Consider the following 26,908-nt stretch of genomic DNA (forward strand, 5'->3'; position numbering starts at 1 on the left):
AGAACCAGGAAACAGGAGCCTCCTAATCCATCTCTGCTGTGGTGGCTCCAATCACTAAGGAATCTTGGTTTTTGTCTCAGAGAACTTTCTTTACTATATATATGGCTGGCAGCCTGCAACCTCCCACCTCTTAGTATTGTGGGAAATTACTCCAGGTGTTGTTTGGAGGAGATGTGGCCATAGGCAGGGGCTGGAATCACAAGGGAACCTGTATTTTGTACCATTTGTTCATTATTGGACAAACATGTGTGAGTACTTACTACAAGCAGATGCTCTGCTAGGTGTTGAGGATGTGGTCAAGAGCAAAAGCAATAGTGTCCTTGACCTCACAGAGCTTGTATTGTGGCAAAGAACCTCAGGAATCCCAGCCTGTAGCAGCCAGGGCTACTAGCTCTTGGTGGAACCCACAGAGTGTTTGTGGTATTCTTTCATGTTCTCCTGGGTCAATGCACAACTCAAACATGCTCTCCAAACCCAGTCATCCTACACTGGGGTCCCAAAAGCCTTGGACACAGAGTTGAACCTTCAGATTGCCCAGTAATTGAGCTGTAGACTTCTGAGACCTGTACATAATTTGCTATATATTCTCCCCAGGAACTCTGCCTTGCCTACAATTTGGGAGTGTGTGAACTCTACAAAGTCATCATCTTCTAATAAGAAGAAACAAATAACTCCTTGTTTACACCCCAGCTTGCAGTCCCCACACCAACTTCTTATTCACACCCTTGGCTCACAAAAGAGCTTAAACAAAGTTTAGTTCCCCAAGGCTGGGGGAAGGGTGGAAAGTCTTTTTTTTTTAACCTACTCAAGGTCTTGTCCAAACGAGTTGTCACCAAAAAATGAAAGCCAGATGTTATTTTAGTGAGAAATAAATATGTGGCCAAGCTGCAGATTGAACCTGAGGTCCCCCTGGATAGTTTCCACGTGTGTCGGTAGCTGGACTCCCAGGTATCGGCAGCCCACATTCTTTCTCTTGTCTTTTAGCTGAGGCGCAGCTCGCACAGATGGCTAATGAGCAATTAACATCTCAGCCTCACATCCTGCCATGGTGATACCCATCGGTTCATAAGTTAGATTCAAACCAGTGCCGTGAGTTGCCAGGGGCTGCTGAGTTCAGGGTGAGAGGCAGAGACCCATGTCTGGAAAAGGGGGGAGAGGACAAATTCAGGCTGAAAGTGCCGCCTATAGCTTCTCAATGAGGGATCTGCTTTTGTTGGGAGCCCTTAAATCCTCGCAGGGAACATACTTCTGATAAACATCGAGGAATTACAGATGAAATCAGGGCCTCGGAGCAAAGAGCGGCCCTTTGGGGTTTAACATTACAGCGTGTTCTTCCTCAAGTCTGATTCAGTGGTGAGCTTTTCAGCCAAAGGAAGTGTTTTTGGTAATTGGCCGAATCTCCGTAGGAAGACCGCTGAGCTTGCTACTGCTTCTATCAGAGCAGTTTTCATCTCTTGGATTTTTCTCACACTTTTCAAGTTCTAGATGCAGTCGTTTGTGCCCTGGACTTTGAAATAGGTCATGCTGGTATTAGAACTTCCTTGGAGGACAGAATCGAGACGAGAGAGGGGAAAAGTGAGAGAATGGAGCTCAAAGGGTCAGTAGGGCCCAGAGTAGTGCCAAACCCCTGGGGATAAGGCCAGCAGTATCAGACCCAGAGATTGTGGGTGAGGCATTTAGAGGGTTAGGCAGGCAGGCGATCCAAATTAGGAATGTGTGACCTCAGACTGGGTGCATGGCACATAGGCATAGCAGGCCAGGGGGAGGCAAGGCTTCAGGCCCACCACAAAGACAGTGGGGGAGGAAGCCCAATGAAGGTCTGGATCACTGGCACTGAGCAAGGGTCTCTAGAGAAGGAGGGCTCTGCTGAAGGCAAGGCAGACCTCTAGCTTTGAGGAACCTCTCTGAGGTTTCTTCCTGCGTAAACTGAAGACAAAATCGTCCATAGCTCATAGCGTTATTTTGAGGATGTAATAGATTCATCGTTGTCAAGTGTTTAAAAGGGTGACACTCAACAAATATTATTTCATGACAGAGTTTCAAACATGAGGGAATAAGAAAAGGGACAGTTCCTAAAATACAAGTTTAATTCTAGGAAAGATATTTTTCAAACTAGGTCAGCTTGGCCTTTAAAACAGCATTAATTGGGGCACCTGGGTGGCTCAGTGGGTTAAGTGTCTGACTCTTGGTTTTGGCTCAAGTCATGATCTCATGGTTCATGCGTCTGAGCCCATCATTGGGCTCCATGCTGACAGTGTGGAGCCTGCTTGGGATTCTGTCTGTCTGTCTCTCTCCCTGCCCCTCCCTTGCTCATGATCTCCCTCCCTCTCTCTCTCTCTCTCTCAAAATAATAAATAAAATTTAAATTAAAAAAATAATAAAATGTATCATTCATTTACTCATATATCCTTCATTCAATCTTTCCTTCTTTATTCAAGAAATCTTTATGGAGCCCCTTGGGTGTATAAGGAATTCTTCTAGTCCTAGGGATACAGTGTCAGTCTAGAACAGAGTTTGGCAAAGTATAGCCTTCAGGCCAAATCCAGCCCACTGCCTGTTTTTGTAAATAAAGTTTTACTGGAACACAGCCATGCCCATTCATGGATGTGTTGTTGATGGCTGCTTTTATGCTACATTGGCAGAATTGAGTGGCTGTGACAGGTAGTGTAAAGCCTGGAAAGCCTAAGGTAATTGCTACCTGGCTCTTTACAGAAAACATTTACAGACCTTGGTGTCGAGAGATCTTTTAGTACAGCACTCACTCTCCAATGAAAGAAGCCAGTCAATGGGAAGTTTCAGTATAGTGAAATAATTTCAGAGGACTGTAGGAGTAGAGGAGGGTCAAATAGGCTTCCTAGAAGAGATACCTTCTCAGTTGAGATCCGGAGGCTGAATCGGAATTACTGAAGTAGAGGAGAAAGGAAAAGAATTCCAGATAGAGGGAATCTATCTGCAGAAGCCCAGAGATGAGGGAGAGCAGGGTATGTTCAGGAGCTAAATGAAATTCATCACAGCTGGAGTGAGAAGGGACAGATGACACCAAGCTTCCCAGGTAGGATGAAGATATTTTAATATTTTTGGAGAGCAGTGAGGAGCTATTGAGGAATGTTCAGCACGGGAACAATATAATCAGTCTCATAAGGAGATAAATTCACCTGGAATATGTAGAATCACTTTAAGAGTTGGGTGGGAGGGGGGCGCCTGGGTGGCTCAGTCGGTTGAGTGTCCGACTTCAGCTCAGATCATGATCTCACGGTTTATGAGTTCGAGCCCTGCATTGGGCTCTGTGCTGACAGTTTGGAGCCTGGAGCCTGCTTGGATTCTGTGTCTACCTCTCTGTCTGCCCCTCCCCCATTCACATTCTGTTTCTCTCTCAAAAACAAACACTTAAAAAAATGTGAAAAAAGAGAGTTGGGTGGGAGGGTGAGGAACAAGAATAGAGGCAAGAAGTCTGGCAGGGGGAGCCCCTGGTAGCCTGAAGTATGAAAGAGGCAGTGGAAGTATGAGAAAAGCATGGTTTGAAGACATGCTTAAGAGGCAAAGCTCACAGCACATAGTGATTTGTGGCACATGGGGAGTGTCAAGTGAAAAGGAGTGAAGTACGAGAAAGGATCACTCCCTCAGATGGGGATCATGTGAGCAAGAGCAAGTTTGGGGTCGAGGGAGATGACAATATACACATTGGACATGCCTATGGGATGCCCATGAGAAGTCAAGTTGGATTCTTTTCAGAGCAGGCCATATCATTTATTGTACTGCTTGAGACTGGAGATGAAGATGTTAGCTCTTTGCGTATCTGAAGGAAGTGTTTTCTAGGAAGAGGACAGCGAGGGGATGTCCCGAGGATGGGAAAACCCTGATGTGTCCCAGGAGAGGCAGGGAGGCTCTGTAGCTAGAGCAGCATGAGAATGTGGGAGAGTGGAAGGAGCTGAAGTTTGAGAGGTAAAGGGGGAGGGAGGTAGACAGATCATGTGGACACATGTGACCCATTGCAAGACCATCGACTTTCACTGAGTTAGATGGGAGCCACTAGAGGATTCTGAACAAAGGAATGACTTGATTAATGTGTATTTTGAAAGGATCTTTCTAGCTGCTAGAGGTGAATAGGATGTAGGTGGGCAATGGTAGAAGCAGGGGGACCAGTCAGGAGACTACTGCAAATCTGAAGGCAACTCCTCCTCCTCCCCCTCCTCCTCCATATTAGTCAATTTCCCTTTTTATCCAAACAACCTCAGAATCTCAGTGTCTTATAAAAATAAATGTCTATTTTCCTTGCTTATGGGTCATAAGTTGGCTGAGTTTAGCTGATATCAGCTGACTTCAGCTAGGCTCAGCAGGGCTTGGGTTCAGGCTGTAGACTAGGTTTAGTATCCTTCATGTGATTTCTTATTCTCCTCTGGCTCATGACTACCAGAGGCCTACTTTTCTCAAGGCACGTGGAAGAAGAGATGAGATCCAGCCAAGTCACAGAAGCGCATTTAAAGCCTCTGCTCACATCACACCCGCCAACCTTCTATTCGCCAAATCAAGGTACATGTCTAAGTCTGGCACCAGCAGTGCAAGGAGATATACACTGCCCCCTTTCATGGGAAACACTGCAAGGACACATGGTCCAAGTCTTAGGTATATGATTCTATAGCAGAGAAGGAGGGAAGAATTAGAACAGTAAACCCATCTACCATGTTCTCTCTGTATTCCAATTATCCTCATCTTGTGTCATCACGTTTTGCCTTGTCATCTTCCTGTTTGTCAGCCAGTTTTCACTCTGGTCATGTTTGACTTACACAATGATCACCTTCATTTTCTCCCCCATCAGCTCTTGCTTCTCCCCGGTAAAACATCCTGCATGCCCTGCCTGAGTCTTCTTCCTACAGTGTTTCTTTCTTCACGTCAAGCCTGGTCAAGAAACTTGAGTGACCATTTAGCAACACAAATTTCCCCCAATGCGAGTCATTTCTGTACGTCCTTCATGGTTTTGGTCAACCTGTGTAACACCTGAACTGTTATTAGTTAATATTTTCTTTCACTTGACTTTAAGTCAACTTACTTTTTTCCCCCTTTGCTTCATCTTTTTAAAACAAATTTTTAATTTTTATTTATTTTTGAGAGAAATACAGACAGAGCATGAGCGAGGGTGGGGAACAGAGAGGGAGAAACAGAACTTGAAGCAGGCTCCAGGCTCTGAGCTGTCAGCACAGGGCCTGACATGGGGCTCGAACTCAGAAACCACGAGATCATGACCAGAGCTAAAGTTGGAAACTTAACGGACTGAGCCACCCAGGCACCCCTTCCTTAGCTTCATTTTAAGTAATAACTACCATAAGAGAGTTGCACATTATTCTAAAAACATAAAAATCTGTGCTGATTAAAATAAACATACTCATTTACTGTCTGAAATCACTTAGAAGTCTGATGACTGCATCTTGGGGACCCACAGGCCTCCCACCAGCCCTAGGGCCTCATCCCCATCCATCTACTCTTCTGTCTCATCCCTATGTATTTCTACTGCTGGGACCATGATGGTTGCCTGTCTCTGCACCTGTTGTGGAAAAGCATTTGCCCCTAGCTTTGCTCATACTGCCCTCTGAGTTTGGAAGACCCTCCCTCCCCCTTTCTCTCTATCTGTCCTTGAAGACTTGCCCCATCCACAAGTCCCTAGTCCCTGGTTGGCTCTCTCTCCCCACTTCCCTTCCAGTCTGTGCCCATCACCCAGGGTTCCAGCTCAAGCTTCTCTCATTGCTTCATGTGTGTTTGTCTTACCAGCTCAGCTCACAAGTGCGCCTTGCCTCACATTACTATATCTGCCAACTCTTAGTCCACCCACCCACAGGAGATCCTCATCCTTCACTCTTGCACGTTGAAACAGATGCTGGTTCTATAGTGTCCTATCACAGGTCTTTTGACCAGGTACTCTCTCTGGCCTTTTTCTGTTTTTCATTCCTTTCCTCCTTCTCTTTCCAGATGCTAATCAAATATTGCCTCCTCCAGGAAGCTGTAAAGACTTCTCCCACAGCTTCCTAGATTTCCTTCTCCATCAGCATACAGCACATTTGCCTGTGGTCATCAGTGAACTTATCTTCCTTCCCTACTAGACTGACTGTAAGCTCTTTAAGGAGAGGATCTCGCTGGATTTTGTGTGCCAGAGCATGACATAGAATAGGCATTAAGAAGATGTGATGATATAGGTATAGATATAGATATATAGAAATACAGTTACAGTTACATTTACATATACATATAGACACAATGGAATATTATTCAGCCGTAAAAGGAATGAAATCTTGCCATTTGCAAGATTTGGATGAATCTAAAGGGAACAATGCTAAGTGAAATAAATCAGAGAAAGACAAATTCTATATGATTCCACTCATGTGGGATTTAAGGAACCAAACAAAGGGAAAAAAAAGAGACAAAAAAACCCCAGCCTCTTAAATATAGAGAATAAACTGGCTGTTGCCAGAGGGGAGGTGGGGGAATGAATGAAATAGGTAAAGGGGGATTGAGTACAATTATTTTTGGAACACTGAAAAATGAATAGAGTTGTTGAATCACTATATTGTACACCTGTAGCTAACACTGTGTGTTAATTATACTTGAGTTGAAAAAAGGGAAGCATCCAAAAAATGAGTAAAAATAAAAAGGAATAGGCACTGAGTAAACATTAAATTTCTCAATTTATGAATTAAGTCACTTGAACTCGGCTGTTTCAGCAGGACTCTATGTTCATTAAGGCAGAGATCTTGCCTTCTCTCTTTTTCCCTTCCCTATATTGCTTGTCCCAGGTAGGCCCATGGTAGGTGCTTGTTAAATTTTCAATAAGGGGAGTTTCATAGGAAATGCAGGAAGTGGCTAAGATGGGCAATGAAAATTGATGCCAATTAAGATAGTTCAGCAATTCTAAGCACCTTCAGGCCTAACCCGATTTTGAACATCAAATGTACTATGCTTTTGATTATCGAAGGCAAGGGGGATATGTTTGGAGCCCTTTGCCTTTGTCCATGATTGAAAAGATGTAATTCGTGTTAGGTAACTAGTTCTGTCCTTTCTACATCTGGAGATGGTGTTGAATTCTTTTTCAGGGTAGAACTGGTGTGTGTGTGTGTGCGTGCGCGTGCACGCATACACATGCGTGTGTGTGTGCGTGTATGTAAAACAGAGAAAAAGATAGCAATCCAGATGCCAACACACCTGGAATCTATTTGTGAGGATCACTGATTCAGTCCACAGCTTGGGCCATTCATTTATTTCTTGCTAAGTGAACATCTGGGATTCAGTTTGAGACGCCAACAAGTTTGGAAGGGATCTCAAAGCTGTGGTTGGGATGGGGAACTGCTCGCCTGAGGTGGGAGTGAGAGAGGTGAGCAGGGGCTCTTAAACTATTCTGCAGACTTTGGTTCAAATGCAACAGCCAGAGGGTTGAGAAACCATTCCCATGCTGGAAAAGCATTCACAGAAAGAAAAAACCAAAGAAGATTCAATCAGATTAAAGCAATAATGCAATCTGAAAAATGCCCCCTTTCCACTTTCCCCATTCCCTTTCCACCTCACAGTTATAAATGTGTCCAGGTATCTTCCTTTTCTAGGAAAAAAGAAAAAAAAAGAAGAAGAAAAAAACCTTGGACCTGGACCAGGAAGGAAATACTATGAGAAAGTAAAATTCTAATTAGTTATAGATGAGAATTGGTCACAGATAATTACTCTGCATTCCTTGGCTCATGCCTGAGAAAGCCTCAGAGATCTTTTTTGTTGCTTGATGTGTAGACATATATCTAGATACCTAGATAAACACCCAGGGAAGCGCACCGTCATTAACAAATCTTGCAGAGTGAGAGTGTTTATAACAGAAACGAAAGGGAAATTTGTCATTCACAAGCTAGGAATGTTTGAATGATTTTGCTGTCAGGACTCTTTTTTCCTTTCTCTCTCTCTCTTTTTTTACTTTGAGCTTTCTTAAACCAAAAGCAAAGGCCAATGGGTTCAAACAGGACCATTTTAAACAGTACACCTCCAGAGGATTTGTGCTGAGTCGTAGGCGCCCCTGTGACATCCACCAGCTAGAGTATTTCTCCTTCGATTTGCATCTGTCATTTTCCTACCTGTGGGTCAAAGGGGTTGGAGACCCAGATGACAGGCTGAGAATAAGCCAGAGAGAACATGTGAAGTCTGTGATGGGCTGTGCTCATGCCATCCTATTTAGAACCAGCTTTGCTGCATTGTTTGGGGGATTTTAAGTGGGGAGGGGGGTACTCCCATAGCTGCCTAAAGTATTTTTCTCTTAAATCCTAGTAGAAATAACTTAACATTAACTATAGGCTGCTTGAGGCATGCTTAATGTCTTGATGGAGTGTGCTTTTACAGAGTAATACTGACTTCTGGGGAATTCTCAATCCTTCTCCTCTGCCCCCCAACATGGCTCTCCTATATTCATTCCCTGACAGATAAGAGAGAGTTAGCCTTTGGGGGCCTTCTACCTTTTCTCTTTAGCACCCCTCATTCTGCTGATATAGAGGCCCCACTCTAATGCCCCATGTGGTATAAGGGACCTTCACCCTCCCTCTGGCTTTCCTCAATTCTGAAACTGTCCTTGCTTCCCCCTCAGCCCACTGTATAAATCAGATGGCATGTGCTCAGTGCTCCATACTCTTAGGACCCTCCTTCCGGGACTGTGACCCAGGGTTTTAGTCTATACTATTATGATTGCAACTCTCCAGTAATCTGGTTGCAGTACTCCAGCAGGTCCCTAACAAGATACTCTGGTTTTAATAACCAGAGTGAAATGGCCAGCACAGGGGTGCTTGGGCATCATTGCATAGCAACGTACAGCACGGCAGACTTCTTACAAAGTTTACTATCTCTGTCTCATTTGTTCCCCAGTAATTTTGTGGAATAGGTGAAGTGGGTATTCACTCACTCACCCATTCATTCATTTAACCAACCAACGAACCAACCAACCAACCAACCAACCAATCAACCAACCAAATAGCCAAACAGCAAATATTTATTGAGCACTATTGCTTGTTAGACTAAGTTCTGAGTTGCAATGAACAAAATTGACCAAAAAAATCCCTCTTTTCTCATGGCACCTCTTATTTTTGTGGATAATCTAATAGGTATCATTATTCCCATTTTTCATGTGAAGAAGCCAAGAGAAAGAGAAGTTAAACCCAAAGGACTCTAGAGGTGGATGTAGAATCCAGGTATCCTACCCATCTTTCAGAAGAAGGAGAGTTATATAGGGATCTTAGGAATCATCTCAGTAACCCACTGATTCTGTTGATGTAGAAAACCAGGGTACTGTGGTTTACACAGACCTGCAGCTCTTGGGGATAGAGCTAGGACCATCACCCAGCTTCCCAAAGCCCATACCCTGTCCATGAGTTCTTGGCCCTTATAGGCTCTGTCATCTTGTCACTGTCCCTCACCCACCCACTGAGGTCATTAGACCTCAGTCTTGTTCCATTTGGACTGCTACAACAAAAGACCACAGACTGGGTAGCATAAAGCAACAGACATATTTCTCACAGTCTGGAGGCTGCAAGTCCAAGATCAGGATGCCAGCATGGTTATGTACTGGGGAGGGCCCTCTGCTGGGCTGACTTCTTGCTGTGTCCTCACCTGATGGAGAGGGCAATAGATCTCTCTGGAACCTGTTTTACAAAGGTATTAATCCCATTCATTAAGGCTTTGCTCTCAGGTCCTCATCAGCCTCCCAAGGCCCCATAACCTAAATCATCCCATTGGGGGGGTAGGATCCTAGAATATGAATGTGTTGGGGGTGGGGGAGACACAAACATTCGAACTGTAACAACCTCTCCCCCCTTACTCCTTCAACTCCCTTGTCCATCTTTTCCAACATTGTAGTTCCTGGGAAAACCCCAGCTTAGGCTGAATTCAATTTCAGTTGTTTGCATGCCCTCACCCAAGCAGCTTGGATGTGTCTGGAGAACAGACACATGCTTATGTAGGCAGATGTCACAACTCAGGATCACTAACCTCACTGGCTGCTGTCCCACCAGCCTCAGCCTTTCCTGATCAATTCACTCTCCTGCTCTTTCCTGAACAATGGTTTCTTATCTCCTCTCCTCAGTCACTCAACACCTCCTTCCCCTCCTCAGTCTCTGCTGATGATCCAGCTTCCTTTTTCAGTGAGAAAACAGGAGTAGTCAGAGGAGACCTTCCATAGACTCCCATAACTGTATCTGCCATACCTCTGTCCCCTAACCTCTGCCTCCCCTGCAGTTGCCACAGGTGACCTGTCTTCCACCCTGTCAAGGGCCATTGCCATCACTTGTGCATTGGAATTTTCCCTGTCACCTATTCAGGAGCCTTGGTCTAAAAATTTCCCCCTCAATCCCCTGCTTACTTTACCCTGTTTTCCAGATCATTCTCATCAGCATATAAAAATGTTGCAATTCTCCCCCATCTTAAAAACTAAAAACAAAAAGCCTTTCTTGACCCCATGTTCCCTACCAGCTACCAGCCCGTTTCTCTCCCCCTTTATAGCAAGCCCCCTCAAAATCAGTGTTTCCCCTTGATTTTCTCATCCCAGTTTTTCTTGAGCCACTCCAGATAATAGTTCATTCCTACCTCTACACAAAGCTGCTTTTTCACATCACCATTGAGCTGCATGTTGCTAGAGCCAATGTCATCCTCATCTTTCTATACCTCTCAGCAGCAATCCCACCCCGCCTTGGAACTCTCTCCCCTCAGTTGGCTTCCACTATTCCACCCTCTCTTGATTCTTCTTCTACCACACTGGTGGCTATTTCCTGCTCCCTCTGCTCTCCAGTGGATGGCACAGCCCATGACTGTCCTTACTCCTCTTCCCCTTTCTTCATCTCCCATGGTAGGGCTGTGGTTAGTGCATTTATTTATTTATTTTTGAAGATTTATTTTGGCAGAGAACGTGAGCATGGGAGGGGCAGAGAGAGGGAGAGAGAGAATCTCAAGCAGGCTCTGCCCTGTGAGCACAGAGCCCAAAGTGGGGCTTGATCTTGCAAACCATGAGATCATGACCTGGGCTGTAACCAAGAGTCAAACGCTTAGCCATCTGAGCCACCCAGGTGCCTCAGTGGTTCATGCATTTAAGTATCATCTACATCTCTATCATGGTCTTATTCCTGAAGCCCAGGTTTGCATATCCAACTGCTTACCAGGTATCTACACTTGGGTATTTATAGGCATACCAAATTTAATATATCTGAATCTGGTCCCCAGACTTCCTCTGTCCACCCTCCTCTCCCTTCTCTAGTAGCAATAGTTCCACAGTTTTAGATGCACAGGCCAAGCCTCAGTGTCAACTTTCATCGCCCCGTCTCTCCAGCTTCACTGCAACGCATTGACAAATCCTGTCTGCTCCACCTTCAAAACATTTGTATTAACATCTCCACGGCTGCCATCCTGGTCACAGGGTAAAAAGAATTCCCAGGGAAGGGAAGAATGTGTGCAAAAACCCTGAGGCAGGAGAGGATGCAAGGCTGGAGTATCTCAGAGGGGATGAGTCATGATTCTTGAGTCTGGGGAGCTGCCTGACCTTTCAGAATGAGGACATCACTGTGCAGATCCACGCTTTGGCCACCGTCAAGTAGTCTGGCTGGCTGAAATGGATCTGGTCAGCTCTGAGGGATATACATGGCCCTGTGGCATGCTCAGCATGTCTGCAGTGTATGTTGGATGCACATGTGTATGTATGTGCATTGACATGCATGCACAAATGTGTGTTTTCTCCCACCCTAGACATGTTTTCCTGGAGTCTGAGCCTTGGTGTACTAATGTGGTTCCATGTACAATCCACTGGGAAATTCCCAGAGACCCCTGCTTGTGAATTTAGTCCTAGATAAAGCAGCATGTTGGTCACAGTCTCTGGGGTTCCCTGAATTGTTCTAGGCACGGTGACTTAGGTGTCATGGGTTAGCCACCCCGGAACAAGAGGGCTCTCAGTGCCTTTTGGCTCATTCTCTGTAGAGTCAGTGGTATTCTGCTATAGCTGCACACACAGGACTCTTGCCCTTCTTTCTCTCCACCCCCTCTCCCCTCCTGAAATCAAAGTTTTCTGGAGGGAGGGGTATTTGGGCATAGGGGTCAGAGACAAGGCAGGCTCAGGCCACTGATGTGCTCTGCTTTCTTTCTGACAACCATGTAATTGGAGGAAAATTGGTCCAATGTGAGGTGCGGGAAAGTTCAAAACGGGTTGTTTGGGAGTCTTTGTGCTTGTTTTCTTTTCCGGCTAGCATCCTGAGTTGGATCCCAGCAAGGTGAGATGTTGGGCAAGCCCCAGAGCTCCCTAGAACAGTACATAAACCTCAGTACAAAGTCACCTACAAGGGCAGGCAGGGAAGTTCTGAATGGACAGATCCTTTACATCTGAAAGGGGAATGAGAATAAATGTCCTTTAGAAATGGCTCTGGATTTCCCTCCTGCCCTGGGGACAGTGATTCTGGGACCCTCAGAGCCTTCTGAAACCAGAGGGAAATGATCATTATATAAGCCTTGGGCAGTAAGACCAAGAGAGCACAGGCTCAGCTTCCTAGTCTGCTTTGACTCAGTTTGTCTCACTATAAAACGGACAGATGCTCTCTGTTGCTGACCTCTGTCTTGGGATTGTTATGAGGCCTGCTGGTCAACCAGCACGAAAGTGTTACTCAGAAGCAGAATGGTGAATGGATTCAAAGACAGCCTTTGGTATCAGAGAGACCTCTTTCTAAACCTTACTTATCAGCTGTGTGACTTTGGACAAATTACATAATCTCTCTGTTGCCTCAGCTTCCTTATGTAAAATAATGACAGTAACAATGTTTACTTCAAGAGTCACTCTAAGAGTGAAGTGAGATAGTACATTTAAAACATTTCACACTGTCCTTAGTACAGCATAAGTGCCCTGTCTTAGTAGAAAAAAAAGGAAGGAACAGCAAAAACAAAGAGATCATCATTGTTGCTTTAATGTAAAGACAGCTGGCTATTACCATAGTTCTTACCAAATATCCAAGATCCCTGTAGATTTCCCACCTTCCTTTACAGTTCTGTTCATGCCGTGCCGTTAGTTCTGGCCAGCAGACTGAGTGCAGAAGTGATAGGAGTCCCACTAGGTGGAGAAAGCTGGGAGCTGCTGGCTCCTTGTTTCCTCTCTTCCCTAGCGCTGTGGCCTTGGAAGCCACATGTTCCCTCTGTCATCTGGCAAGATGGAGCAAGTCCTTTATGAGAGTGTAGAGTCTGTGTTTAGTGTGTTAACCCAGTGGGATTTAGGAACTTATTTGTTATGCTAATAGCCTTGCTGACCAACACAGTCATCTATGGAGAAGTAAATCTATATATTTCTGGGTCCTGGGGCATCTAGGGATGGTGATGCTGGTAAGAACAGTTGCTGCAACTGCCATCATTTATTGACGCTTTGAGAAGTGCTACGGGGACCTTTGCAGTTGTTAAACCCTTCCTCCCTCTCAGGTACCTCGTGAGGTACGTGTTTTGCTATTACATAATAATTGTGTTCCTAAAATACACTTTAAGTTATTTTTAAAATGGGTTCTCTCAAGCAACTTCAGTGAGGAAAAAAAAAAAACTGCTTAGGGGCAAGAATTTTAGATGATGAAAACAAAGTTATTTCTCCCACAGAAATGTCAAAAATAAAGATTTTTAATTGCTATTAAGGACGTTTTGAAGTTACAAACTAAAAATAACAGATTTTCAAAATTGGCATAAGCCAACCTAAATGTCAATGAGCAAATGCTGAATTCTGTGGAAGATGAGACTCAGGTCAACTTGCTTCATTCAGAACCATCAAAATAAATCGTGGTTTGGACTAGAAGTGCTTTTAAAAAGGAAGCCCCGTTAGATCTCAAGAAAGCTGCTAGCAAAAGAAAAAAAAGAAAAAGGAGAGAAAGAAAGATTAAAAATGGAAATCCCACTGGCAAAGAAGAGTCAGTCACCCAACGAAAAGAGGCCATGGGTGCTGAGGCAAATAGGCTTTCTTTCCACACATATGGGAACCATTTCTGACATGACAATGATGTAAACCAACAACATCACAAATCAGTTTTCTTACTGAACTGATCAGGTTACATCCAGTTTGCATTATGAAATTTGCATAACAGGAAAAAAGCCTGAATTTGATTTGTTTGACCAGTAAGGAAACCAAAAAAATAAGAGGCCATTGTTTTTATAGGGAGCAACTGTAGAAATAACCCCAAATCAGGGCTGCCTGCTTTTTTCCCTTGCCAAAGTTCAAGTTTTTTCTCTTATGCTCACAGAGTTCCCCTGATGTATAGTGACACCCGTATATCCTCATGGATGATGGTGCCACCTCTGAGTTTGGTGCTGCCCTTCTTCTGGGCTTGCCTGGAGCCCCAGCTCCATGGGCCTCTCCATCTATCCACTGGGGGAGGCTTGGAGCTTCTGCTCTGAATAACAAAGCCACTTTAGCCCTGTTGCTTAGACATGTTGATGCTTCTGAAAGTACCAGTAGACCTGGAGAGCACCCAGGCTGCCTAGGAAAGTGCCTGGGGCTGAGGAACCAATTGATTTCATTACTAAAGTAAGCAATCCCAGTGACCTTTGGGAGTTAGCACACTGACTTTTTCCCTCCTTCAGGCCGTAGCTGGGCAGCTGGACAGGCCACTGTTCCCTGAAGAAAGGAAAGGACTTGGCAAGCCTTGCCCTGGCTTGCTGACATACATGCTTCTGGCCTGGAGGCCTCTTGCACTGTCCTTCCCCCGGGGGGTGGGGGGAAGTACTGAGTGAGCCCCATAGTTCTTACCTTGCCTGTCAGTGAGGCAGGTGAGTCTGCAAGAAGTTTCTGGAGAATGCAGACAGACAGGTGGGCCCTCTGGGAGTTTTATTCACCTCCAAACAGGATGACTTCTGTCACCTAGCCCAGGAAGGCCATTGATCTTTGAGGCTTCCCAAATTTGCCGTTCCTCCCTTATGATTTATTCATGAAACTCAACAGACCCTTCCTGAAGCACCACCCTCTTGCATGCCTGGGGCTTTGTGGGCTAAAGTTGGGATCGCAGGGAGACATTAGATGCATATTCTACACTTGAGGACCTTTAGAGTTTCCTGGGAAGATGAGACTCATACATTAGGTGATAAGACAGTCTATAATGAAGAGCTAAACTAAATACTATCATTATCCGTGGCAGCCAGGAGCACAGACTTCACATCAGGTGCCTGGGCTCAAATCCTGTCACCATCATTTTGGTCAAGTTGGTCTTTGGACAAGTGCTTTAACCATTTTAGGCTTCTGTTTCCTTATTATGGGGCTACTGAGAGTACTAGCCTCAAAGCATTTCCATGGGTAATGGGAAGCCCAGTGCTTCATGGTGGGATAGTTCATGTAAAGTGCTTAGTACAGTGCCTGAGTCATGGCTTTACTGTTATTACTAGCTACTGATACTAGTTGTCAGAACATATTTGAGAGATCCCAGTAGCATAGAAATCTTGAATCTGAACACAGCATGTTCTGCATGCTGTCTCCCTTCTCTGTTCCTTTTGGCAGTGATTGGTAATCTCAGCTGATCAGTTACCCACTTAGCAGGAGCCCTGGGGGCCTGTTTTAACACCTCCACCCCTGGAACTCCTTTGGACTGTCAATGATGCCTCACATACATCTCCTACACTCCAATACCATTCTCATCCTTAACCAGGTCCTCACACAGTCATGTGGATTACGCAAGAGCCCTCATAATTAGTCTCCTTGCTTCCTTTTTCACTCTGCCAAATGAGATTTACTGCTATTCAAGAGGACTTTCCAAAACCCAAACCAGATGATCATTCCCTTGCTCACCCCTCTCCTGTGGCTTCCCATTACTCCCAGGAAACAACCGAACCCAGATCCTTTATCATTACCCATGAGGGCCCTTGGCGTAAGACCTCTGCCTGGCTCTGCAGCTTCATTACTTCTGATTCTCATGTCCTCTCTGGAATCCAGCGGTGCAGCCTACTTCCCAGGGGCCCCTTGGTGTCGTGGCCCTCCGTAGACATACAAAAGTGTAGAACTCTTCGTCCCTGTCTCTTAAAGAGTTGTACTCCTGCTTCAAAAGTAAATTCCAGCCACTTCCTTTTGGAAGCCCTCCTTTACCAGGTCTGGGTTAGCTGGCCCTCCTCTGTACTCCCATGATACTTTGTTTTCCTGTCTTCTCCACTAGCATCTGATATTCGGAAGGGAATATTCTTACTCACCTTCATACATTCCTATTGAGAAAGGACTGACGAAATGAATGGATGGTGGTTGGATGGAAAGGTGGGTAGATGGATGATTGAAGGGATAGATGAATGGACAAATTCAACAAAAAAAGTGGCAAAATCTCGAATCAGATCTTACACCCAGGTACCTCCAGAAAGGTGATCAGCAGTACTGCAGTGCTTCATGGTTCAGGCTGAAAAGCGGTATGACCTTGCAACTCACAGCCTGTGGGCTTTTGACATTGATGCTGCCCATTGTTCTAGCAGGTAAAGCTGAAAAAGAGTGCTGATCTCCGAGGGACAGGGGATAGCCAGGAGGGCTTTATCTTATCACTGACCTGGCCTATGGTTGGTGTCAATCCCCTCAGGTCTGCCCTCATATGAGTCCCATTTGGTCCTTTTCATCCAGGACCATTTCATCCATCCAACAAATGATGGATCTGTTTTCAGCTTGAACCACAGCAGGAGAGTTTCACCTCTAGATACAGGGTGACAGAGCAGTGGATGACATGAGGGATGGAGGGCATCATGGCCACAGCCCCTGTCTGCAGCCCAGTGCTTCCCTGTTCCTCTACCAGGAGAACGACACATTGTGTACTATTCATTTTCCTGCTCAGGAGCTGCTCTACAGCAGCCACGTGGGAAATGCACTTTATGCAGCTTGGAGCCTCCATCAGCCCTTCAAGGAAGACCTTTCAGCTGGCTCAGTTTGCTAAGTAAACGTGAATAAACCCTGGAATGAACTGGAAATGAAATGGAGCATCAGACTCCTTGTGATAGGGAGAACCAGCATGAGGCCCGCCCAAGCTGAAGCGGAAAAACCCAGAGGCTCTGGGAGAACAAGCCGGGTCCAGCTGCCCTGGAAGCCTCATCAGGGTTTATGAAGCAGCAGGCAGAGCACAATTGGCTCAGTTTGGTTGTGTTTTTATTTTTGTCCAGCCACAAATACTGAAAAATGATTCCTTCCCTTCCTGGAGCTTTGGAGCCAAGCTGGTTTTATTTTTAGCTTCAACTCTGGTTTAGGGCTTTTAGCACACTAAACACCCTACCCACTGCAGGCCTCGGTGGGCTGAATTTTAGGATTTTTGCCTAGACTGAAGTGTTGGTCGTCTGAATATAACTGTCACCCGGCTCTGTGCAGCTGTGACAATAGAGGGTGGTTCCAGACAGACACGTAGAGACCCAATTCTGGCCTTAGGGACCTCCAAGAGAGTTCTTTTCAGGGAGGGAAATGTATTCAGGATGGATGGTTGTCTGAGCTGGGGCAGAGGAGGTGGTAACCCTGAATGAAAGGAAGGAAAGGGGGGAGGAGAAAGAAGAAAGGAAAAGAGGAAGGGAACTGTCAATTATTACAAGGCTTTGAGAGGTTAGTGGTTCAGAACTTGGGCGCTGGAGGCAGACTGCCTGGGTTCAGATGCTGACCCTACCACTTCCTAACACTGTGGCCTTGTGGAATGTACTCATCCTCTCCAGGCATCAGCGTCCTCATCTATGAGATGTGGGTAGTAATGACGCCCGCTTCCAAGCTCTCCTGCCTGTGATTGTGCCCATCCAGCATGTAGCATAGCATCTGATGTGCAGTTAGGACTGCATCATTTTTATTATTATCTCCATGCTCTTATTGCAGTGCTAGACACTTGGGCACACACTGTGTCATTAAGAATTTCTGTAACCCAATGTATAGGGTTATTTTGAAGATGGAACACTGAGGTTCAGCAGGCCAGGTAACTACCCAAAAGTCCCACAGGGAGATCAAGATCTAGTTAGACCTGAACCCAGCTTTGGCCAAAGTCATATCACCGCACCTTCTCTGGGATCAGTGCTCCCATATGACATCAAAGGACATATCACAGACTTATGGGAGCTGCTCTGAAGAGCAACTAGATTACCCATCACTCTTCTCTCCCCTGGGCTCCTCCTGTATTTCCATTTTAGTGACAGGAACATGAACAGTGGATACTGGGAGTGATCACTGGTCACAGGGCACCTGGGTGGCTCAGTTGGTTAAGCGTCTGACTTCGGCTCAGGTCATGATCTCACAGTTTGTGAATTCAAGCCTCGCGTTAGGCCCGGTGCTGACAGCTCAGAGCCTGGAGCTTGCTTCAGATTCTGTCTCCCTCTCTCTGTCCCTCCCCTGCTTGTGCTCTGTCTCTCTCTACCAAAAATAAATAAACATTGGGGCGCCTGGGTGGCTTAGTTAAATGTCCATCTTTGGCTCAGGTCATGATCTCGTGATTCGTGAGTTCAAGCCCCACATTGGGCTCTGTACTGTCAGCTCAGAGCCTGGAGCCTACTTTGGATTGTGTGTCTCCTTCTCTCTCTGAACACCCCCACCCCCACCTCTCGTGCTCTGTTTCTCTCTCTCTCTCTCTCTCTCTCTCTCTCTCTCTCTCTCTCTCTCTCAAAAATAAATAAACATTTAAAAATTAAAAAAAAAAAAGCAAACACTGGTCACACTCATGGAAACAGAAAGTAGAGTGCCGGCTATCAGGGACTGGGGTGGGGAGTTGTTCAATGGTGATAGTGTTTCAGTTTTGTGAGATGAAAAAGTTCTGGAGATCTGCACAACATTATGAATATACTTAACACCACTGAACTGTACACTTGAAAATGGTTAAGATGGAAAATCTCATGTTTTTGTTTTTTACCACAACTAATAAAACATTACAGAAGAGCACTAGTGTGGGAGTCATGATGCTTTTGGGGTGTCGCTGGGAACTTGAGCTTATCCGTCCAACTTCTCAGCCTCTTGTCTGGTCTCCTTGCAGTCAGGGGGCCGACAAACAGCATCACTGGACCACACCTGCCCACACATACCGTGAGCCCCTTCAGGGCTGAGCAGCACACTTCTGACAGGAGCCTTATTCTGGGGTCTTCAAAGCTCCTCTCTCACATGCTTTGCCCTTTCTGACCTCCTGCTTGTCCCCTGTCTCTTAGAAATTTTTGGCCATCAACCTGGGACAAAAGGGGGAAAGTAGCAAAATCCCCCCAGGGAAGCATGTCTGCTTGGCATGGTGGAGAGAGTGTGGGCTTTGGGCAGAAGCAGGGAAGAAGCTCATCTTATCTTTTCTTCAGCTTGCTTAACTCTAAGATAGGATAGTATGGTTGTCCCAGGTAACGAAATGGGCAGCTCACTCCAAGCAAAAATTTCAACCAGGCTATAAACTGTTATTTTGCTGCAGGAGATTCTGAGGATTCTGGGGACAGGTTTGGAGACACTGGGTTGGGCACTCACTGATGAGGCTGTGTAAAGATGCTAGGACAGAGAGTCATGGGAGTGGGCAGGGATGAGGGTCTCCCTCTTGGCCTCCTACTCCCCAGAGAACAGCCTTCTTGGAGGCCACAGTAAGGGCTTGGTGTCCCTTGAAAACTCATGTGGCCTTCTTCACTGTTGGCATTAGCATTGACCATTCTCAGGAGAGCATGAGATTGGCTCTGTTGCTGCCATCCAATGTGGGGCATCCCTTCTGGGAGGACTTTACCTCCAGCCACATGGCTTGCCCAGACTGTGGTTTTTGACCCAAAGCTGACCGCTCCATTAGGCACAGCGGGGACAGTGCTCAGGGCCAACAATACTTTCAGAGGCCCATGAAAATGTTTTCATTTCTTTTAAAATTAGAAGGAAAAAAAAAAGCCTTTCAGGTCAAAGTGAATGTTATAATATATAATATTAATATATTTTTATACCAACATAGTTATAAAATGTGATATTAATTTTTTATATAGAGTTAGGGGCGTGCAAAGGCAAAAGTGCCAAGGGCCCATGAAAGTTATAATACAGCCCCGCTCCAGGCTGGCAGGGATTCCATTTGGCCCCTCAACCCATGGCCTCTTCTGTTTCCATAGTAACTGCTATCTCCCTACTGCAACCACCACCACTATCTAGGATGAAATACTCTCTCTGGTATTTTATTTCTTTTTAGGGACCCATTTTGCATATCAGTTTCATCGCTTGGCAATTGCTACCTGGAGCACATGGCCGGAAAATTTCAAAAGCCTTGTCTGGAATCTGTGGGAAAGAATGGTGTGATCAATTAGTGATGTCTGTCCTAGGCTCTTGATGGGGAAGGGACAGCACACGTGCTGTGTTCTTGCCTTTGACTGACCTTTGCTTCGTATCTCCAACTTGACTGCAAGCCTTGCAAAACAGAATATGCCTTAACATGCTGTGCATCCCATGTTGAAATATCTAGAAAGTCTCTTAATACCTGTTGATTGATTGAAGTGAGTATCTGTGAATACTCTTAATCCATTTAATGTCTCCTGATACCCTTTCATTCTGTTCTTTATCTCTAGGCGCCTGAACAAGAATAAGCTCCAGGTCCTTCCGGAATTGCTTTTCCAGAGTACACCAAAGCTCACCAGACTGTAAGTAGAGCCGAATTATGTTCTCTACCTGGTGTCCTGCCTGGCTTTGGTGATATGGATATTGTGGTTGCCTTTGTGAATGGAGCCTGGTACCATGCAGAGCTTGGTAGTTAGGCCATATGTATGGAGACTAGGAGCTGGGCTTCAATATGTCGTGCCCCTACACTCCCTTCCACACCCGACTTTTGCTCCCATTCTTCAGATATCAGTGGCTTAAGTGGCCAATGAGGGCTGGTGGCTTGTGGTAGTAGATCTCTTCTTTGCAAAGAAGGACACACTGCCATTTAACATGGTCTGACCTCACCTCAGGGAAATGCCCTGGGGATGGGATTTGAGGTAGGTTTACTCAAAGGAGACACCAATGGTCTCAGAGGGCATTGTATTGGACTGAACACTTTAACCTCACCATCCTGCAGACCAGAACAACTCCAGCCCTTTGCCTGCTTCCTACCTCCGCCAGTCTGAGAACCCTGGGTCTGGAGATCTATGATTTTGTGGGAAAAGGAAGAAACATCTTAAATTTTGCTTTATCTTCTGGAATGGTCCAAGACATAATGCAGGGGGAAGATTGGAGATGTTTCTGTGCATTTATTCAGTATGAGAGTTTGGACGTTCAAGGAACTTGAGATGCACGTCAGAATGGAGATTGCGGTTGGCATATTGTGGGCATTAGGCAAGTGTTAACTAATTGACAGTGAATGGCTCTATGATTCTGAGCCTATAAGTCATACTGGCAGTGACTCGTGTAGTTCATGGGGTGAACTGGGTTGGCCCAAGCCTTGATTTTCTGAATGGAGTGACAGTGTCTGGCTGCTTAGTAGCCAAGCAGTGAGATTTACAGCCTGGGTGGGAAGACTGTAACATTACTGGGGAGGCTCCAAACTTGTGGCCACCATTTACATTCCCAGTGGCTGTGTTTAATACCTATTTATGCAGTCAAACAATGCATGTAGGCTCCAGGATACATTGGGAAATACAAAACACATGTCAGTGTGTGTGCTTAAGAATGAGTTCTGAATTAGGAGTCTGTATCTATATCTATATCTGTGTGTGCATACACAGAAAGAGACTATATACATAAATGTATTTTAAAGGACACTTTGTTGGAACAGGAACCACAAGGGTTGGCTGGTGTTTAAGTGGTACAGCAGCGTTGTTCGCCTTCTCTAGGACACACCTGTACCTTGTCAAGGTCTTCTCGTGCTGTGTACTGCATTTCTCTAGCTCGGTCCACCTGGCTGACTTTGCTATCTGTGGGGAAGAGTATGCCCCCCTTTTCACCTTTCCACACTGAATCCATCTTGATGGGCATGAGGATGACTAAAGTGATGTTCAGCAGCCTGAGTGTCTAGCTGAGCTGGATAAACAATACTAAATGGGCATATGGGGAAACAACCTGGTTTTTAATTTCCTCTTCCTATGTAGTTCTTTCCTTACATGCTCACCTAATAGCTGTCTTTCCACCCAGCACCACATTGTGCCTTTTCAACCTGCTCCTAAATAATGCTGAGTCTAAGCTCTTCATCTGGAATCTCAGCATCACATTCTAAGCAAACAGAAGGTGTCTGTGGGGCTGGGGCTGCTGGAAAGCTTTGAGCAGGTGGGGTCTGAGTGTTCCACTTGTTGCAGGGTGTCAAGCGGGCTGGTTCTTGCTCATGGAACATGGCCTCATAGCTGCTCCCATCAGATGATGCCCATTTTGTGCGAGGCTGCTTTTGATGCAGGCAGAGGAGGAATTTCAGGCAGTGATAACAGGTCTCTGAGATGCTGGGGGCCAGGCCCAGGCAGGCAGCCTAGGGCATGGGAACCCCCAGGGTGGTATCCTGTCACTTTCTGAGAGAGATTGGGGGAGTCATTTTCCCTTCTGTGCCTGAATATCCCCATCAGTATAAGGCTGACACTCCTCTTCCCTTTTATCTTCCTCGCCAAGTAGCTGTATCAGATGAGATCATAGTGTGTGTGCATTTGTTTTCTAGGGTTTACAGTGAGGGGTGAGTGTAATTACCAAGATAACTAGTGTTACTCCCGCACTTCCCATTTTCTCAGCTTTGCTCTCTGATCTCTTTCTTCCGGATGCACGAAGACACTGGCAGTTGCTATGGGCACTGAGGTGGATGACTCTGAGCTTTTGCTTCAAGCCAGAGAGCTGCAGCTGGGAAGGCAGGCACGACATTTGACTCAGTCTGTTATCTGTCCTGCTCCAGGTCCTAGCCAGGCACAGAAGTGGGCACACATAAGCACTCAGTGAATGTGTAGATGAATAAGTGAAGGATATAGGCCTAAGTATTATAAACAGTGCCCTTAGGGAGCTTTGGTTCTTTTATCCTTCATTCATTCATTCCCTCATTCATTTATTCAGTAAGCTCTTCCTCTGTGCTTGTTCCAACCTGGCCTCTGCTGGGTTTTCAGGTACAGACATGAAGGATGCCCACTTCTCTGTATGCCTCATCATGACACATTCTGAATGGCTGCCAAAAAGCTTAGAGCTAAATATAATTTTTTTTTTATTTAAGCAACTATATTAACTCAGGTTTCGGCTATAATCAGCAATCTCTTTTTTCTCTCTGGGCTTGATCTTTGATTTTTCTTAATGGCCCTATTGTGTCTTTGTCTTATTTTGCAGGGTACAAATTAGAAATCAATAAATGTGCAATCATGGGTGTGTATACATATGTCACTAGCTCTGTAAAGGAGTGTTGCATCTCAATAGACACAGTGAACCATTTTCCAGGGAATGCTAAATGTGGGTACTGTGTGGCTGTCTACTCCGTAGCATGCCATGTGGGATAAGTAGCAATTCTGGACACGCCTTTTCCTTTCTTATTAGATCTGTAGACAAAAACTGCTTAATACTCACTGTTTATCCAAAGAATACCTTTTGTTAAGGCTATGGATGTGTAATAAGATGTTTGGAGGAGTGATGGGAAAGGGAAATAATATTTGTTGGAAACCTGCTATTATAATAACACTACTAACCACTAAGTGACAGAAATGTGACTAAAATTAGTTTAATCCAAAAAGGAAAGATACTGGTTTATATGCCTGGAAAGTTCAGGGACAGTTATGGACAGCTTCAGGAACAACTGGATCCAGGGGCTTGGTGAAGTTATTGGGACTTCATGTCACTCCTTACATCTTTTGTAGCAGTGCACGTGATGGTGAGCAAAAGCAGAAGACCCAGGGTACTAATCTGGCAATCCGGGTGGAGTCAACAGTCCTTCAGAAAAGAACCAGTGGTAGATTGCTTAGCTTGGTGACACGTCCATGTCTGAGCACATCATTATTGCCAGTGAGGTGGTGTCCTCTGACCAGTCAAGTTTTGGAAATGGGTTCATCCCACTTGTTTGGGGATGAGAGTTTGCAGGGCTTGGGAATGGGTTTCCCAAAAGAAAGAAAAATTCTGTTATGCAAAGATGGGGGAAATGATGCCAAACTTGAAAACAACAGATGTTGGGGCGCCTGGGTGGCGCAGTCGGTTAAGCGTCCGACTTCAGCCAGGTCATGATCTCGCGGTCCGTGAGTTCGAGCCCCGCGTCAGGCTCTGGGCTGATGGCTCAGAGCCTGGAGCCTGTGTCCGATTCTGTGTCTCCCTCTCTCTCTGACCCTCCCCCGTTCATGCTCTGTCTCTCTCTCTGCCCCAAAAATAAATAAACGTTGAAAAAAAAAAAAGAAAACAACAGATGTCTACAAATTCATTGAGCAACGACTTTGGGCAGTCTGCTGTGCTTTAACTGAATGCGTTGGATCCTCAGAAACACTTCAAGGTAATAACAATTGCAAACCCATTGGCTGGCAGGTACTGTTCTGAGCACTTGAGGTATAATTCATTTGATACTCCTTACAGCCCTGTGGGGTGATACTATGACTAACATTATTCTATAGATGTGAAACTGAGGCTTAAAGAAGTTAAGAACTTGCCTGATATCCTACAACTACTTAGTGACAGAACCAGAGTTCACATTTGGGTAATCTGACTCTGGAGTCTGTGCCGTTTTTCTACTATAGGCAGCAACCTGCCTCATTCCTCCCATTTTATAGTAGAGGCAACTAAAACTCAGAGTTTAAATTACTTACTCATATAGCCCACATTTCTAAGAAGTAGCACTACCCTGGGGACTTTGCCTCAATGCTCAGACTTAACCTTTACACTAATCCTATAGAGAGAATCATTATCACATCTACTTCTGAGGCCGAGAGGGGTTATCTAACTTACCCCATTGCTGTATAACCAGGATACAATGGAACTGGGACTCAGATGTGTGTCTGTGTCACTGCAGAGTCCTTCGGTTTTCTACTATGCCAAGCTAGCTATTGTGGAGACCTAAAATGATGATAAAAAGGATTGATAATGGACCTGTCATATGTCCAAGTGCTTCTGTCAGGCCTTGCTGACCACTCTACCCCCATCCACCCTCAGATCCAGCACCAGTAATTCATTGATCCATATGTATATTAATGGTGTATCTGTCCTCTTCCTGTTTTCAAGCACACAGAGTACTGGACAGAGAATCCTAGAGCTTGGGAGTGCCCTAAAGATTAGGTAACATCACTGTGGTCTGTAAAGGGCCAACAAGGTCTCTGCCATGCCTTGGGCACTCAGTAAAATAAATATTAGCTTCCCCCAATCCTGACATAGATCAGAAGGTTCTCGAGTGTTGGGATTATGTTTCTGCTCCTCCTAAGTTCCCTACCACTCCTGACTCAGAGCTGGGCATAGGAGGTGGCAGTAGAGTGGAGGGCTTAAGGGGCTTTGAGCTCGTGGACAAGTCATTTAACTTCCCCGGGTCTCAGGTTCATCATCAGTACAATAAACAAGAGAACCTACTTCTCTACATTGTTAATGAGGATAGATGGAAGTGGCCCATGGGCAGCCTTCAGCATTGACTGTAGCACATAGCAAGTGCTCAATGAAAGATGTCTGTGGTCGACTTTGCTGGCCGACTGAGGCGAGCAGTGCATATGCTATGGCTCTGGCATCGGTGGTGTCAACACTTCAGCACCTGACAGGGTTCAGGCTCCGAGAGAGATGAAGATGAGGCGGCGGTGCCCTTGAAGTGGGAAGATCCTGGTGTTCAGAATGGTCCTCCACCACCCACAAGCTCTGTGGCCTAAGACATGTTACTTTCCCTCTCTGGGCCTCAGTTGTCTCATCCAGACAGGATGGCACAGAGCGTGGTCTGTTACATGGTCTGTAGGTTATTAATTTCTCCTTCCCCTTCCAGCTTTCTCTTTCACCTACCCATGGGAGAGGGAGTGAGGGATTTCTGGTTTTTTGGAGGTTAAAGGGTTAATGTTGCCAGAAATCCTTAGAAGGGGCAGAAGACAAGGTGAAAACAGTGATTGAATGTCCTCTGCATTCTACTCATTAAAGAGCTTTAAGGAGATGAGGGGCACAGTGGTTCACAGCCGGTTTTTAAGAGTTGGACTTTGCCATATGAGGATGAGCGGGTCCTGTTGGCCCCTCTGTTCTGGATTCATGTCCAAAGAGCCCATTCAGTGTTTGGTAGTGGTTTTCAACCTGTCGCTGAATAAGCAGCTTGATAGCAGCAGCACAGAGGCCTCCAATTATTCTCCACTCAGTTCTACGAGGTATTTGACAGCTTTAAAAACATGCCATTGGGGTTAAACCCCCTGGCCCTCACTAGCATCTGCAGAGTTGCAAGAGACTTGGAAGGTTAATCCCTCAGGCCTCTGAAAACACTCTGAAGTGTGGCCAGCCAACTAGCCCCAAGTCACTGGGGCTGTTGTCATGGTGGAGCACCATCCCTCCCAGAAGTAAAGGCTGTAAAACCTCAGTTTCCAGGGAACTTCCTTCCAATGAGGGACACCTCCTCTGAACTCTCCTCTCTGCTTGCTTGTACCTCTCCTTCCTTTTCTCCATCGTCCCGTCTTGTCACTGCCTTGTGTGTACGTGCCATGTACTCCCCCACACACAGAAAGTTGCATTCAGCAAGGTGGTCCAGTGCCTCTTTGAGGCAGCCCAGTGCGAGAGTAAAGAATGTGGCCTTTGGAGCCGTACACACCTGGGTTGGGGTCCTACCCTCTGGTGACCCTGAGCAAGTGACTTCAACTTTCTCAGCCTCGGGTTGATTCACTGTGCAACAGAGGTCACAGCCACAGCTCCGGTCTTTGTTTGCTTGGGCTGCCATAACAAAGTATCTCAGATGGGATGGCTTAAACAGCAGAAATTTGTTTTCTCATAGTTTGGATCCTGGAAGTTTGAGATCAGGGTGCTGGCAGGGTTGGTTTCCTGAGGCCTCTCTCCTTGTCTTAGAGCCAGTATCTTCCTGTGCCTCTACGTGCGGTTGTCCCTCTCTTCATGCTCAGCCCTGGTGTTTCTTCCTCTTCTCATAAGGAAACCAGG

The 26,908-nt window shown here is 45.7% G+C and overlaps 1 protein-coding gene across 1 annotated transcript in view; it reads left to right on the forward strand.

Moving 5' to 3' along the window:
- Positions 1-26,908, forward strand: part of SLIT3 (slit guidance ligand 3) — a 591,744-nt gene that overhangs the window by 81,145 nt on the left and 483,691 nt on the right. The window contains 1 exon segment of the mRNA XM_030327818.1: positions 20,473-20,544. Coding sequence (XP_030183678.1) covers positions 20,473-20,544 — 72 coding nt within the window.

Source organism: Lynx canadensis, chromosome A1 (genome assembly GCF_007474595.2).
Source record: "Lynx canadensis isolate LIC74 chromosome A1, mLynCan4.pri.v2, whole genome shotgun sequence".
Lineage (NCBI taxonomy): Eukaryota > Metazoa > Chordata > Mammalia > Carnivora > Felidae > Lynx > Lynx canadensis.